The sequence below is a fragment of the Helobdella robusta genome (assembly GCF_000326865.2).
Source record: "Helobdella robusta unplaced genomic scaffold HELROscaffold_65, whole genome shotgun sequence".
Lineage (NCBI taxonomy): Eukaryota > Metazoa > Annelida > Clitellata > Rhynchobdellida > Glossiphoniidae > Helobdella > Helobdella robusta.
In genome coordinates this window covers 701,661-719,114 of record NW_008705364.1, presented here as the reverse complement: position 1 = coordinate 719,114, position 17,454 = coordinate 701,661, and the positions used below count along the sequence as shown (strand labels likewise).

Sequence of the window (17,454 nt, the reverse complement as noted above, 5' to 3'; positions counted from 1 at the left end):
ATTATGTGTACAAACGTAAATGTACAGACGTAAGTGCTGTATACACAAAAATATACCTTCGTATGTTCGTATTTATAATGTTTTGATCTTCTTTCCTTATTTTTAGGCTTATAATGTTAGTTAGCTTGTTTTTTTGTGACGTTTGTATTCTTTGTACATCTAAGGTTTAAATTTTTAAAAATTGAAATAAATGTCTAAATTAAATGAAGAAAATTGCGTGTATTATTTAAATACATAATAAATAAATATCAATGTATTTAGCATTACACATGGCTTTTTAAAGTGTTAAATGTGAAAATACAACATGTTTTAATGTCCTTAAATATTTTGTTTCAAATATTTAAAAAATCACTTTTTATAATGTCAAACATTGCAATAACGGTGTACAATATAAACGACGAAGAATGAATCCATGCGTTAGTCATTGTTTAATGCCTTGGTTAGAAGTTCTTTGGTGGTTTTTTAATCATTTCACAAATTATTTTACTTTCTATGTGGCTAGTTTTCATTAGCAACGTACTCTAAAATCGCCACGATCCGGAAAAATTTCTTATTTAAGTTTATCGCAAATTTATTAAATCGTAACTGTAATAAATAAATTAAATACACAAGCACTTACACACGTTAAAATAAAATATAAAATGACTCTACTTTGAAAAAAATCAACTTAGTTTTATTATATTAGAACTTTTAATTTTGCAAAAATATAATATTTTTTATTGAGATTTAATAATCTTAATGGCCCACAAAGGCGACTCCATTCACCAACATGCGAACATTTTTAAAGAAAGTGAACTGCAGAAAACGATAGCAGATGAGAAACTTAGAGCGGAACAGCACAAATTAAACTATCAAACTCTCAAACATGATTATGTCAGGTAGGATAGCTTCTCTATTTTAAATAATTTTTGTGCTTTTCTCGAATCACACGCCATTGACAAACTTTTATTTTAATTTTATGTTTTGTTTTCAATCCAGCAATTGCAACTTTTGAAGTATGTGATTTTGAAAACAATTCTTATCATGAAACTAAACAGCTCTTCAATTTCTGGCTCAAATGAGCTGTTAAGTCTCTAAAATCTATTCAATTAAACCATAAATAAACAAAAATAGTGGGTGAAACTTAAAAGAAGTGTTTTTAAAAAATAGTACATGTACATATTATTCAATTGAATTTTATGTTTTCCAAGTATGTTATGCTGCATTTAAAAAAATAAACTTGAACAATAACCACAATTTCCATTTTGAAAAGATTACAAGAAGAGCATATGTTACTTCAAAGTGAGATGACGAGAACATTTGAAGAGATGAAGCTAGTTAGAGAGAAGGACAAACAACTCTTAGAGCAGGCCAGAGAGGAAATCATCAAAAAAGTCAAAGAAATTGAAATGCTGAAATTTAATGTTTGGTTTTTTTTATATCTTTGTTTGAATTTTTTCAATCAAAATATTATTGATTTTAACAGTAAAGTTAATTTGTTTAAATTGAATTTTCAATAATTTAAACAATAAAATTAAAACATTTTAAATTCAAATTTGAGCAGTTTAAACATTAAAATTAAAACTTATAGAATATTTTTTTACATTATATCATTTATCTTATATATTTTGATGTTATAACCCATATTCTGTAAATGTTTAATCATATTTCAGTAAATTAACATACTTAAATTATTTCTTTCAAAACATTTTAAATAATTACAATATTTTACGTTTTTTTTTCATATGCATTATACAGGTTGTTGATTCAAAGAAAGCCAAATTATTAGAAATGAGACTGAAGAATGAGATAGAATCAACTGTAAAGGACAAATTGAAGCAAATTGAATCGGAATGTGATGAGTTGAGAGGCGAGTACAACAAGCTGAAAGTTGAGAACACCTTCCTGAAGAGTGAATATGATAATGACAGACTGCAGCATTCCAATCTGCTAGAAAATTTAAAGTTGAAGCACGAAACTGAGGTTCTGATGATGATGTTGGTGACGACGACGACGATGATGATGATTGCTGAATTACCAAATAAAAATTTACAAAGTAGAATTAGAACGAATGACTGAATTGATCATTATTATATCAGCGGATGGATGAATAGATTGATAGATACATGAATGAATGAATTAGCTATAGAATGAATGAATGAACGAATGGATGAGTAAACAAACCAATGAAACAAATCCAGTTATCAGGAATGCGTAAGGAGAAAGAGAAAAGGTTGAGCGAACATCAGCTGACATCCCTGCAAGACTTCCAGCAAATGAAACAACTTCAAAGGGAGAACTCGCAATTGTCAACGAAAATCAAATTCCTCACCTCAGAGCTCGAAGAACTGAAAGCCAGGAAGGACGTTTCCGCCAATCAGATCGATTCTATTAATAGATTTAACTCCAAAGTTACCTCCGATTATCAATCCACTATTAAGGCTTATGAAGTAGGAAATAATAATTACGAATATATCTATATATATATATATATATATATATATCTATATATATATATATATATATATATATATATATATATATATATATACACGTTGCAACGTATGCGGGCGGGTGTGTATGTGTTTCTCCATGTGGTGTTTGTTCGTTCTTTATATACCTCAATATACATACACACGCATATATGCGTATATATATATATATATTTATATATATATATATTTTTTTACAATATTCTATAAATTCTACCGAATGTTTGGCGTTAATATGTTTGTAGTTCGTTTTTTTGGTGAACTTTAGTTCATTAAAATTCAAAATAAACTTATTTTTCGAATTCATGCTGCAAATAAGGCCATATTTCGATTCCGAATGAAACGAACTACAAACATATTAACGCCAAGCATTCGGTAGAATTTATAGAATATTGTAAAAATTATGGTCTATTACCAACATATATATATATATATATATATATATATATATATATATATATATATATATATATATATATCCCAAAGGTGGAGAAACAGACGTTCAAAGCCCAAATAGAAAGCATTCAGAAGGAGCTGAAATTGGCTCTAGAATCAAAAAATAATATCTCCAACGCTAAGCTGGACGTTGAGAGGCAGAATTCACTTTTCAAAAACAGCATAGACGAGTTAGAGCATAGGCTGAAAAAGGATACTGCCCAAATCAAAATTGATATGTTGAAGGAGAGGGCGACGATTGAAGAGGAAAAGAGCAAATATTACGGACTCTATCACGGTGATTAAAATGTGTCTTTGGTTTTCATTACTATCATAATTTTTATCATCATCTCATCACCAGATGCATGCACAGAACTGGAAGCCTGCAAAATTTCTCTCTCCAGTATGGAGGAGATGTTGAGAGAGAGAGATAAGGACGTGATAAGGAGAGTGCAGTTATTGAAGGAAGAACACTGGAAGGATCTAACTAGTTCTGAAAATGAAAGGTTACGAACAAACACAAGCATACATATACACACATACGCACAGTTACGCGCACGCACACACACACACACACACACACATGCAGAATGCAGATAGAGATGGAACTGAAAAGATTGCAGCAGGAAATGATGAACGAATCGGATGAAAAAAGTAAACTGGCACAGAGGATGGAGATGAGAACAAATGAATTGGAGGACACGAATGATTGCCTACGTAAAGAGATCACTGCCTTGAAGTTATTTTTCATCCCATCACTACTACTGTTTAATATAATTTATTACAAATCACCCAACTTAATTAACTCAAAATTTCATAATTTTAATCATAAATATTTAATATTTATTCATTATTTTATAAATTCTTTAGTTGCCTGAACTGCCGTATTGATAAATCACACTATCAGACCATTCATATTAACATAATCTCTCACAAAACGGCTAACCTAATTAGCATAAATTAAACTAATATACCTAACCCAGAAACAAGATAACCAATCAGCAGTCACTTTTGAACCAGCTGGAGGAGTTGACAGTTGAAAATTCAAATTTAAAATCGAAACTGAATAGATTAGAGCTAGATTATCATTCTCTGCTTGACGCTCATAATGATGCTGTCAATAAGAGTGATAAACTTGAGAAACATGTCTGTTTCTTATTTCTACTATTAGTTTTTTTTATATTTTATTTGTTGTGCCGCAACTCTGACTAAATTTTTTTTAAACCTTCATGCCTGGCGCCTGCACTGCTTCGTTCACGCACGGCCCATAGTAAATAATAATCTTTGAGTTTCGGACAGGCAGCATAGGGACCAGGCTATCGCTTAACCGCTCAAGACATGACACTTCAATCGACTCGCCGACCGATTTCCAATTTATTATCTTTTTCTCTCTTTCAATCTTTTCTTTTTTACGATCCATCCATCTTAAATTCTCATCCACTTCCTTTCTATCTTTTTTATATTTTTCAATCTCTCTTTCTCTACCGGCAGACTCAGAACTTAGAGAAGCAGTTACAAAGCACGAGGTTGGAATCAACACGAGTGAGGAACGAAGTGGAGAGAGAGATTTCAGAGAGGGTGAGTACGTACGTCGATGATAAGTGTCGCATGCAGGCCAAACTCGATGAACTCGATGCTCTGTACAATTTGGCTCAGAGGAAGCTCTCTAATAATCTAAAAAGTTATAAACAGGTTTGGGTTTCCTGTTTGTTGAGCGCTATATAAATTAATAACAATAACTTATTTTTTAACGTCATCGTCTTTTCAAATTACAGAAAAAAACTCAATTAAAAAGACTGTTGATACGACACAAAGAAAAAATAAACAGCTTAAACAACAAGCTGCACCATCAACAACAACAGCAGCAACGTCATCATCATCCCTACAACAACTCGGATCACGTGATATCAGCGAACGATGACGTCATTTTGTCGCTGAAGCACAAACTGAAAGATATCCTGCAAAGAAATGATGAATTCAGGAAGTTGCTGATGACGACCAAATTGAATAATGAGTGCATCGGCGGTTTGCCATTTTCTTCGATCGATAATAATGATTATTTACCATATTCCAATGGTAAAATGGTTCGTAAATTATATTTATTTATAATGGATAATTTTCTATTCTTATATATCCATTAGAGTTTAATTACCTTTATTAAAAAATTTACATTTGAATTGCTAGAAATACGCGTTTGCGTGACGATGATGATGGTAATAATGATTGAAGATGACGACGCTGATAACCTAATGTTGATGCACTATCTAGGATTGGAGCTCTTTGAAAAGACGCCTACATAACATCGGCCAGCAACAAGAATATCAGTTAGTGAAACTGAAGGTGGGGCAGTCAACTACGAGTTTATCAAGGGAAATGAAATCGGTCAATGATAATTATAACAACAATGACACCATTAATAATAATAATAATGATGACAGAGATAAAAATGCTAACGAAGATAGAAAGATACGCGACATTGGTGTAAAGACTGCGTGTGATAGTAAGAATGATGATAGAATTGTTGGTGACGATGATAAGGATAAGAAGGTTGTAGTAGAAGATGATGATGTTGGTGATGATGATTACAGTGAGGATAACTTTAGCAAGGAGAGCAGCGAAGAAGAAGAAAAAGATGATGGTGGTGATGATAGTCGTAATAAAAAAAAATAACGTTATAATCGTTCAATTTGGTCATCCAACACGGATATGCCAATAAGTGTAAAAATGTTGTTTGCCTATTATATTTTATATGGTTTATATTATATTCCTGGTTTATTATGCCTCGATTTATCATTATATTTTAAAGTGTATGATTCCATGTACCTTTTTTAAGATGGAAAATAGTTTATAGATTTTTTTTTATTGAAACATGGCAGTTAGACATTAGTGAAAGATATATGTGTGTGTGTGTGTGTGTGTGTGTGTGTGTGTGTGTGTGTGTGTGTGTGTGTGTGTGTGTGTGTGTGTATTGTATACACGGTATTGTATTATTTTTTTAATTGTTATTCAATTTGGTTATTAATTAATTTTATTTGGTATATATTTAAAAAAAATTTTCATATATACAATACCATGAGATCAATCAATCAACCGACCATTCAATCAATCAACCAACCAATGAACCAAATTGAATGAACCAAACAAACGAAAAAAAAACAAAAATAAAAAAAAAATATTTGCAAGGCTTGTTCAAACTCGAACAAACACTTAACAGTGCAGATCTACAAACAATTTCGAGATTTTTGTTAAGAAAGAAAAACACAATAGTTGCTTTTATTTGAATTCATTCAAAAATGAAAAGTGACGGTTAATTAAAATTTTAAAAACGTTCAAACTTCGTATTTTAAAGAAATATAACAAAATATCGAACGATAAAAAATAATTATTATCCATTATTTGTATTGTTATACACACTCCTTGGTTGTTCTCGGAGAATGATTCACGTAACAATAACATTTAGTAAGTACAGTTCACAGCATATTATAATGACTAAATCAACATACCAAACAGAAATTATTTGTACATGCATATATACAAAGTAAATCAAGAAATATTTAAAAATTATATAACCAAATTTAAAAAAATAGAAAACAGTTAACATTTAATAAATAATAGACATTATTAAAAAGATTGTTCAAAAAGGTAAAATTTAAGCCAACGACGAGAATAAAATGTAGTTTGTTTTGTTGGTGTGGGGCTGTGAAGCGAAAACAAACAAACACATCACACAAAACTAGTAAGAAGTCGCAAGAATAGTAAGTAGTCAGTCACCTACCTACAGTTAAATTACTCTCAGGGCCCTAGCTTGCCTATAAATTATTAACTCAACTCACCTACCTATCTACAATCTTGTATTTCTACGTTTTAGGAATTTTACACGTTTCAGGTATTTTATTTTACATATTTTAGCGTTTTTCTTTTACTTAAAACTTTTTAACTAATGTTAAAAAGTTGTTTTTTAACACCTACGATTGTTCAACTCATCTCAATCCCTAACTTACCTATGAATTAAATTAAAGTCCGGTAAAGAAAATAGAAAGTTGAAGAGAAACATAACAACAACGACACCGAATGAATGGATGTTGTGTATGTGTGTGTTGTTTTGATGTGTGTGTGTAAATGTGCGCGCGTGTACTCCCCAGAAACTTCTTCACTCTCTACGGACGAACCTCTATTGCACCGACCATCATCTGACACGCACCGATGGAATAGTGAATTTGGCCGGTTACTGAAAAACCTTAAATTGAAAAAAAATTCTTTAAAGTAAAAAACAAGCCATTGGAAAAAATAGTCAACTTATCTTATTGAGATGACACTCAATCCTTTGTTTAAATTCGAGTACTTTCAATGGTACGATGGAACAAAAACAAATTTACCTTTAGTATTATCTTCAAATTGTCATCGGAACGATCATCATGAGATCACCATCTAAAACGTGCTGACGCCCACCACAGCCCACCTCTTATCATTCTGTAGACAAGTTATTTTTATTAGCGAAGTAGTAAATCAAGGAACAAATGAACGAACGAATAAATGATTAACTGAATGATTGAATAATCGGTTGAATGAATGGATTAACTAATTAATTAATGAATGATTTAATGAATGAATAGAATGAATCAATGAATCAATTGGTGGAGGAATAATTTGAAAGATAGTGATAAAAAGAATAAATGAATGATAAAAATAAAAATAACGAAACTAAACCATACCTCAAAAATCGTCGTTGTTTTCTTCGAATTGTCATCGGGAGAATCATGAGACCACCATTTGAAACGTGCTGACGCCTACCACAGCCCACCTCTCATCATTCTGTAGACAAGTTTTTTTTATAAGCTTAGTAGTAAATCAAGGAACAAAGGAACGAACGAATATATGATTAAATGAATAATTAAATAATTAGTTAAAAGAATGAATGAATGAATAAAATGAATTAACGTCAATTAATGGAGGAATAATTTGAAAGATTGAGTAAAAAAATGAATGAATGAGAAAAATAAAAAAAAAACGAAACTTAACCTTACTTCAAAAATCGTCGTTACTGTAATCCATTGCACCGACTACTACCATCTGGTCGGCACACAAGATGTCATCCGAACTTCAGAGTGTCAGTCGAACAGCCAACAAGCTGATTCTTCCTACACCACCATCCTCATACGTAAATCATCATGAGACCACCATCTGAAACGTGCTGACTCCCACCACTTCCCACCTCTCATCATTCTGTAGACAAATTTTTTTATTAGCGTAGTAGCAAATGAATGTTAGATTCTCAGAAGCAAAAAACTATAAAATGAAAATAATGTCAAATAAATAATATTTTAAAATAATTAAGAGAGTAAAAATGTAAAAATAACTTACCGTGGTCTATTCCACAAAGGCAGTATGTTGAATGCGGTCCGGTTCCTACGTTGTCCTCCAAAACTGGTGCCAGAGATTGTTGTTGAAACAGTCCGTGTTGATGGAGAAAGATAGAGAAAGAGTAGATTCTCATCAGAAAGCTTAGCGGTGCTTGCATCTCAAATTGTTTAATAAAAATAATCCTATCTACCTATTCAATTACCTTAACTAATTTATATTAAATTGTTAATGGTACGATAGTCGAAAGTCCCCCTTCATTCTCCCTCCTTGCACAAATGTTCACCGACAGCCAGGGCACCGGATAGTAAACCATTGCCGTGCGGATAGTAGACTATTGACGTGCGGATAGTAAACCATTTGCCGTCCGGAAGCCGTGCGGGTAGTAGACTATGGCCGTACCGCATAGTAAATCATTACCGTGCAGATAGTAAACCATTGCCGTCCGGATAGTAAACCATTGCCGGTTCACCACTGGCCACCAAGGCTTACCTCTGACAAGGGACTTCGAAATTCAGAGTCTATCGGCTATCGTACCCTCAACTTACTTATTCATTACAATTAAGCCCTAGCTTACCTAAAATTACAAAACTCAAGAGCCCAATTCATTGGCCTTTCGGCACCCACCCCACCACCTACGTAATGCCTTGGGCTCCAACTTAGTAATAATATTATAAAACTTAAACTAAATCTATTAATGAGTATGTGTTACAACGTAGCCTTAACTTACCTATTCATTACATTATGGCCATAGCTTACTTAAAATTACAAAACTCAAGAGCCCAATTCATTGGCCTTTCGGCACCCACCCCACCACCTACGTAATGCCTTGGGCTCCAACATAATAATAATATAAAACTTAATAATTAACTTACCTATCGATACACTTACAGCGTTTTAATTTACATTACAAGATTGTTCCTAGAATTACATTATTTCCCTTAACTACCTATGAAATTAATTTACTCTCAACCTTAGTAATAATAAATTAGAATGTGTAATGAAAATAAAATTACGCTCAAATACTAACATATGTGTTTATGTATGTACTTGTATGTGTGTGTGTAATAACGCTGATGCGTGTAATGTGGGTGCAAGAAAAAATAGAAGCGATAAACTAACGCGCTACCTATTCTACTACATTAGTGTTGGATGCTTCCTATCTATCCTACCTACAATTAAAATTATGCCTATCTAACCTACCTATATAGCTACGTAATGTAATTGTGTGTGTGGGTGTGCGTGTGAGCATTCTTACTTAATGTTAAATTACAGATAAAAACTGAGAAAAAAGAATAAAACGTATCCCAGCCAGGTGTGTATTCTTTGCCACTGAATGAGTGAACGTAGCTTGACACATTCCATGATGAACTCCTCTGGAAACTTCAGCCTGAATGAAAAAAATAAAATGAAAAATTTTATTTGATTTAGTTTAAATGAAAATAGAAAATCGAGCCAGCCGGAAAAGCCAGCCAACTGGCAAAGAAAGGAACAGCAAAGAAACAATAAAACGAACCCCAGCCAGGCGAGCATTCTTTGCCACTGAATGAACGAACGTAGCGTGAAATCACAACCATTCTGATCTTCCACGATGAACTCCTCTGAAAGCTTAAACCTGAATGAATGGACCTAAATGAACCTAAATGATTGGAAAAATCTTATTTAATTAATTTAAATGAAAATAGAGAAACGCAAAGAAGCCGACCGGTCGGCAAAGAAAAAAACCTCAAAGAAAGATATCTATATAGGATTTATGCTCTATATAACTCTATATAACTCTATATAACTCTATATAACTCTATATAACTCTATATAACTCTATATAACTCTATATAACTCTATATAACTCTATATAACTCTATATAACTCTATATAACTCTATATAACTCTATATAACTCTATATAACTCTATATAACTCTATATAACTCTATATAACTCTATATAACTCTATATAACTCTATATAACTCTATATAACTCTATATAACTCTATATAACTCTATATAACTCTATATAACTCTATATAACTCTATATAACCATGCATACTACCACATTCAATCAATAAAAATCCCACTAAAACCAGGAACCACCGCGTACCTGTTGAATGTATGATGTGAAACAAAACACAAAACAAAAATCACACCACCAAGTAGAGTAAAGGAATAGGAGTCCCTAACCTACCTATGTAACTAAATTACCTTATGCCCTAGCCTACCTATATAATAAATTAATTTTTACCTCACCTACCTATGCTTCATTAACTTAACTCAAGACTCATGAAGAAAGAGAAAAAGAAGTAAAACAGAACATAAAATACTACCACACAAACAAACATGATGTATGTATGTATGTATTAGCAACCGCTAAAGAATCCACCCAAAATATAAAAAAATACAACATACAAACCACAGACATGCAAACTCTATATAACTCTATATAATAAAATAAATAAATAATAAAAATAAAATAAATGAGATCAGCCAGACTGCTTCAAGCGAGGCAGAATGCCTGATCTGATTTTCATGTTGTCTCAGCTTCTATTTATACTCGTTTCAACCATACATTTTCATCATTTCAATCATTCACATCAGTAAAAAACTTATTTGATGTATGTGGTACGCTATTATACAGTCTTAACGACAATGCTAACCGTACTAAATTGACGTCATCTAACGAACGCCTTCGAAACTTTCTGATTGGCTGGTTGAATCTGCTATATATAAACATATAATCTTATTAATTATCTGTATACACGGATTCTAGTCACGTATATATATATATATATATATATATATATACATAATATAAATTCATTATAAAAGCTACAGTAATCAGTGCTATATATGTACGCACGCAGTTCAAATTTTTCTGGGAGAATTCCAAATAGTTTGAGACCACACCTTGCTTAAAAATCCAAGCCGAGCCAAGCTGAGCCAATATGCGTAGATTTATAAGCGCTTTTATATTAAAATTTTGCTCGCTTTACGAATATCCCAATATAACAAATTCTCCATCCTATTTTAAAAATTTTCTTTGATGTTTTTTAATCAGTCAGGTCACAAAAATCATTATCGATATATTGCAATGAAATGAAATCGAAATTTTTTTTAAATTGTTGATAAAAGTGACTAGTATGTAGTAAAAAAATTAAATTTTCTGAGAGTATTCAAAATAATTTGAGACTACACCATAACACAATTGTACACAATTTGAATGTGTTATAACTGTATTATAATCGATATATCGCAATGAAATGAAATTGTGTATAAATGTATTATAACTATATATATATACATATATACATATATATATATATATTTATATATATTTATATATTTAGTTCTTCATTTAGTTCTGCCTGGGTGATATGAGTGAATTTATGTAATAGGAATTGAACACAACTTTTATACCGGCTGATTAACTACCATGCAGTAAAATAACTACTATTAACATGACGTCATTTCCTCCAACGATTTCACAACGAATTACCCATCCTATTTAATAAATTTTATTTGATGTTTTTTTTTAATTAGTCAAGTCACAAACATCATCATCGATATCGCAATGAAATCAAATTGAGAATTTTGTAAATTTTTGAAAAAAAAGTATCTTTATTCATTTTACGATACTATTTTGTTTAATAAGGTACTGTTTGATACATATAACTGGAATAAATCCTAGCCACCAGATGCTACAAGCCACCAGGTAAGAATTTAAAAGTAAACTTAATAAATATAGTCGTCTGTCTGATGCGGCAGGTAAACTAGTAAACCAGTTTTACCGATCATGTATTTTCTCAATTTATTATTAAATTTTGTATTATTTATTTCCATTTTTCTAACATGTTGCGTCACGTTTTGTGAAGAATCAGGTATTAAATTAAAATTTGTTTCAAATTATATTTTTGGTTGAATTAGTAATTTTTTTAAATAACAGAAATAACCAGTTTATAATTTTTTTATTTATATTATAATTATATATATAAGTAATTACTTATTTACTCAATAATGTTTATTTTTTAATTTAATAATATATCTAATGAGAAGAGGGGCTGTTGGTTGATTTATTTTTAATTATTTGTAAAATTAAATCTAAAATTAGGAAACAACAACCAAACAAGATGGCAGAAATATTTGAAATTAATTGAGACAAGTAACTCATTCTATGAAGATTGTGCTGAAAATGATGCTGAATGCATTTGTCATGAAGAGTTGGTCATTTTTACATGTTTTTTTATTCAATCTACTTTTTCTTTTGTTATTTATTAATTAATTTATTCTTTATTTATGTCAATTTTTCATGTTAATTTATTTTATTTAATTGTTCAAAATATGTATGAAATTCAGTTTAAAAAATCTAGATTTTTAAATAAATTGCATAGAAAAGTCAAGTTATTTGTTCAAAGTTGCTATTAGAAAATGACAACCTGTATTTACAATTTATTAACTAAGCTCAAACTAATAAAATTAGCATTTTTATATTTTGATCTCAAAAAGTAAATATTTTGTCCTTAAAAAACAGATTAATGAATGAAGATCTAGCCATATTTGCCAGAGATGGTGGTATAAAAAAAGAGATATTTGATCAGGCAAAACAGAAAGGGATTCATTATCAAGTCATCAACCACAAGTTATTTAGGGAGAGGAAATGTATGTTTCCATCAAGGTGCATAATTTTTTTTATTTATTCATTCTTTCATTCATTCATTCATTTATTTATTGATTGATTTACTTATTGATTTATTTATTTTCTGATTTATTTATTTATTAAGTTTTATTGTGAGAAATTATTGTATTTCATAATTTATTTTGCATCACTGTAGTTAGTTTCTTAACATGACTGATTTTCAAAATTTTCGAATTTTATCTTTTACATTATATTTTTTTTTGTTTCTCATAATTTCAAACGAAATAATTTGAAATATGTGAATTTAAAAATGACTTCAGATGCAAAGGGGTAGAGCATTTCATCTTAGAGATAATTCATGAACTACCAAATATGGAATTCATCCTGAATGTTAATGACCACCCACAAGTCTATAAGCATGGTCCCAAGTTCCCTGTCTTCTCCTTCAGTAAAGTTGTTAGTTTTTGTATAATAATTGTTATTGTAATAGATAATGGAGCATTTTTTTCCATAATTAAACATGGGAGAACCACCACAATGTCACTTAATAATTTTTTCTCTGTTCACTTGTTTATTCATTTACTGATTCATTCACTTGTTCGCTAACAAAGAGATCAGAGCATTATGACATCACATATCCTGCCTGGACGTTTTGGGAGGGGGGTCCAGCGGTCTGGCCCATATACCCCGTTGGACTGGGCAGGTGGGACGAACAGAGGAAAATTATCTCAAAGTCTGTAATCATAATTTTATGAATACATAATTACTCCATAATTATAGTTTGGTAAATTATTCGAGGTTTATAAATTTTCAAAACATTCAAAAAGAGCAGGAAAGGATCACAAATGGTCGAAGAAACATAGCAAGGCCTTCTTCAGAGGCTCTCGAACGAGTGCCGAGAGAGACCCATTGATACTTATGTCGAGAATTGAACCAGAGCTCGTTGATGCCCAGTATACTAAAAACCAGGCCTGGAAATCTGACGAGGTGTTTTGTTGTTGTTGGTGTTTTTGCTGTCGATGTTGATGTAGTTGTTGTTGTTGTTGTTGTTGCTGCCGTTATCAATGTTGTTGTTGATGTTGTTATTCATTTAAATTCATTTTTTTAAATATTTGTATAGGACACATTGGGCATGCCTGCTGCTACTGAAGTTAAGTTGGAGGACCATTGTCCATATAAGTTCGTTCACGTAAATGAGTGAATGAAGGAATGAGCGAATGGATGAATAAACGGATGAATGAATAGATAAACGGGTGAGTTAATGAATGATTGAACGAATGAATGATTCAATTTAATTATTGAATTCGTTCAACGAACAAACGAGCGAATGAATGTACGATTAAATAAATGCATTAGTGACTAGAGGAATGATCGTTTGAGGGAATGAACAAATGAATGAAGGACATGATGACTGAATATTCATTCACTCATTCACCAGGTACCTCTTCAATTTCCGAGGTGTGGCGGCCAGCTTCCGTCTGAAGCACCTTTTTTTATGCAGGTCCTTAGTTTTCCACGTCGGTGAAAAGTGGGTGGAATTTTTTTACCCCTCCCTGCGACCCTGGGTTCATTACATACCCGTCAAAAATGATCTCTCCGATGTCAAGTTTGTTTTTGATGACCTTATTAATTTGATTTTCAATCTAATCTATTCATTTTTTAATTAAATAACTTTTTATTTATGTGTTTTTTATTGGTTAATTTATTTGTTTTTACTCGTTTATGTTTAATTTTTTATAGGGAATTGATATTATTTGCTAAAGAGAATGACGACCTCGTCAAAGAGATCGCTGATAGGTGACAGGGTTTTTCATTTTTTCTTTCGTCTTTGTGTAAAATTCTTTCTAAATAATTGACGAAATATAATAACTAGTGATAATAAAAGATGAATGTTATTATAGTAAATCTATTAATTAGCAAAATGTAATAATTACTGAACAATAATTAATTAATTAATTAATTAATTAAATTTCTGATTTTTTAGAGGTTACAGGTTCATAAAGAATCACCTACGTATGCAAGATGTCAGTTGTTATTGGAAAAAGTTACTGTTGAGGTATGCCTTGATGTGTAAGTGGAGAACTGTGCCTGACCAATCTTTATTCGACGTTCGTTACGTCAGAGATGAATTATAATTAATAATTAGGATTAATTAGGATTATATTATTTAGAAATTATGATTATATATGTGTAGAGAGTGAGATTTATGATGAAAATTGTGTTGTCACTTAGCATGTGGCAGATGTGTCATCAGTGCTATTGAGTTATTTTATTGATACGTAATCGTTGGTCTTGCAAGATGATTGTTGTTTGTTTGTTTGTTATTCTTATCTATTTGTTTTGTTGTCATTTTGATGTTATGACCTTTGTATGATCACCACTGTATAATACATTAAATTTATGTTAAGAATTTCTGCTGTCGGCAGATTATTATTTTTATATTTATTGCTCTCACAATGATGGCTACATTAAAGTTCAAAGTTCAGACTACGACAAACGCTAGTTATTTGATTCTTACTGTTTCAAATTTTTATTTTCAGAACAAAAAAATATTCTTAAACGTGTTTTTCTTGTGACCATAGTTGTAACATCACCACTTCAACCGATTAACTTTTATTCGCCGACTCGAATTTCACACCGACGAGTGTTGGTACATCATTCATTCCGGCATTCAAAACAGCTGTACACGTATTGAGGATGCATGTATGCATTAAGTGTATGTAGAGTGCTTTCTACTGGAATAATATGATGATGGCAGTGGTGCTGCGTTGTATAAACATCGCGCTGCTCGTACGTATGCATGTAGGTAGGTTTGCATGCATGCTTGTATCTACGTTCCAATATACGCATCAAATGTTTTATTTCCATTTAAAGGACAAAAATGTCTTTTATTCGTGAAATGTTCGTTTAATTAAACTGCAAACGTGGGAATACGTGCTAACAATGCTATTTAACACCTTAATATGATCTACCTACAACACGACGGATGAATGATGCCTTCCAATTGACGGCCGTTCAATAAAATTTAATACTTCTGATCATTTAATCAAATTTAAGTCTTATTTTATAATAATCTTAAAATATTATTCAAAATTTTCGACAAAATGATGTGGAATCTGCTGTTGTACGTTCTTTCTTTTGTTACTGGATTAATTTTATATTATTTTTACGAAGAAAAGTTAGAAAGCGAGGATGATGACGACTCAACTATGCCAAAAACTGAATATAATGAATCTTCAAAACCAGCAAGTCCATTCAAGACGTTCGAACCCCGAATAAGTATAAGCAGTATTCTTAGCAGTTTCAGTTCAGCTGATGAAAAACAAGATGAAGCTTCGATAATTGAGAGGTTTTCCAGCTTTGAGGAAGTTACAAACGCTTGCAGAACAGCTGGGTTAGATAGATGCAACTTAATTCTTGGTATTGATTACTCGGCGAGCAATGAGTGGCAAGGTAGGAAGACGTTTGGTCAGGGTTGTTTGCATAAAACATCGGGCAATAAAGTTTACAATCCATATCAAAAAGTTATTTGGGTCCTTGGACAGACGTTGGCACCGTTCGATGAAGATGGAAGAATTCCTTCTTTTGGATTTGCGGATTACGAAACGAGGAATAAAACGATTTTCAGTTTAACGAAATCTGGACTGCCCTGCCAAGGGTTCTCGGAGGTTTTGGATTGTTACAATCAGGTAGTAGAATTGTGAAGTTTAGTTGTTTATTTTCAAGTAAAACGTCATTAGAATTTTCAAACTGAAATAAATGAACAAATACACAATCTACTTAATCACTTAACGTAAATTTCAGACGTGTCAGAGCGTTTATTATGGCGGACCAACCAGTTTCGTACCAATAATCGATAAAGCAATGAAGATAGTCATCAACTCTGACAACAACTACCACATACTCATCGTAATAACCGACGGCCAACTTCCTGAGGAAGAATTTTCAAAAACCCAGAAAACGTTAGTGAAAGCATCCCAACTGCCTCTTAGTATCATTGTAATTGGCGTCGGGGACGGTCCCTGGGACAAAATGCAAAGACTTGAAAACCCAGATAAAAGATATTTTAATAATTTTCGATTTGTTGAGTACCACAAAACGACAAACAAGATGAAACACCCTGACGCATTGCTAGCTCTTGGTGCTTTGATGGACATACCTGATCAGTATAAAAGAATAGCAGAACTAGGATACATTCACAAGATGGCAGACTTGAACATCAAACGTGAATCCCGCCCGAACTCCCCATCTCTCTCTCGTTCCAGTAGATTCTCACTTATAAACAAATTAAAGCAACGACTGACTGCCAATACCTCATCAGCCAGCAAGAATTTTTAACGTGCATTTATTTTTTAGTACTTAATGTGTAAAACAAAATGCCAAATCCTTTGTGAATAATTATATTACTGATACAACATAACATTTAGCCTATCTTTTTTCATTTTATAACATTTATCGATCACAAAAGAACAAACTATTGAATAAAGATTATCTTTTTGACTTGTTTTATTTAACAGACATCTTTTTTTACATTAAAATAAATAAAATGAATTGTCTTGAAGAA

At 31.6% G+C, this 17,454-nt stretch overlaps 2 protein-coding genes across 2 annotated transcripts; both read left to right on the top strand.

The window, feature by feature from the left end:
- Positions 1-12,012: 12,012 nt before the first annotated feature.
- On the top strand, positions 12,013-15,456 carry HELRODRAFT_103469 (hypothetical protein). The gene is made up of 10 exons (XM_009030163.1): positions 12,013-12,135; positions 12,366-12,474; positions 12,786-12,929; positions 13,211-13,346; positions 13,502-13,623; positions 13,718-13,877; positions 14,011-14,069; positions 14,329-14,496; positions 14,631-14,687; positions 14,875-15,456. The coding sequence occupies exons 1-10, from the start codon at positions 12,051-12,053 to the stop codon at positions 15,023-15,025; spliced, it is 1,191 nt and encodes a 396-aa protein (XP_009028411.1). The 5' UTR covers positions 12,013-12,050; the 3' UTR covers positions 15,026-15,456.
- Positions 15,457-16,195: 739 nt separating this feature from the next.
- Positions 16,196-17,087, top strand: HELRODRAFT_151316 (hypothetical protein; the record flags this gene model as incomplete). The annotated part of the gene is made up of 2 exons (XM_009030162.1): positions 16,196-16,590; positions 16,706-17,087. Coding segments are annotated over 2 exons (777 nt in total), but the record flags the coding sequence as incomplete, so codon positions are not given.
- Positions 17,088-17,454: the final 367 nt, after the last annotated feature.

Bases quoted from the DNA above. Each gene is read 5' to 3' on its own strand.
- HELRODRAFT_103469 (XM_009030163.1), top strand. From the start codon at position 12,051: ATGTATTTTCTCAATTTATTATTAAATTTTGTATTATTTATTTCCATT. The intron at 13,347-13,501 runs GTTAGTTTTTGT...TCGCTAACAAAG, and splicing joins TCTTCTCCTTCAGTAAAGTT to AGATCAGAGCATTATGACAT. The intron at 14,070-14,328 runs GTTCGTTCACGT...CTCATTCACCAG, and splicing joins GAGGACCATTGTCCATATAA to GTACCTCTTCAATTTCCGAG.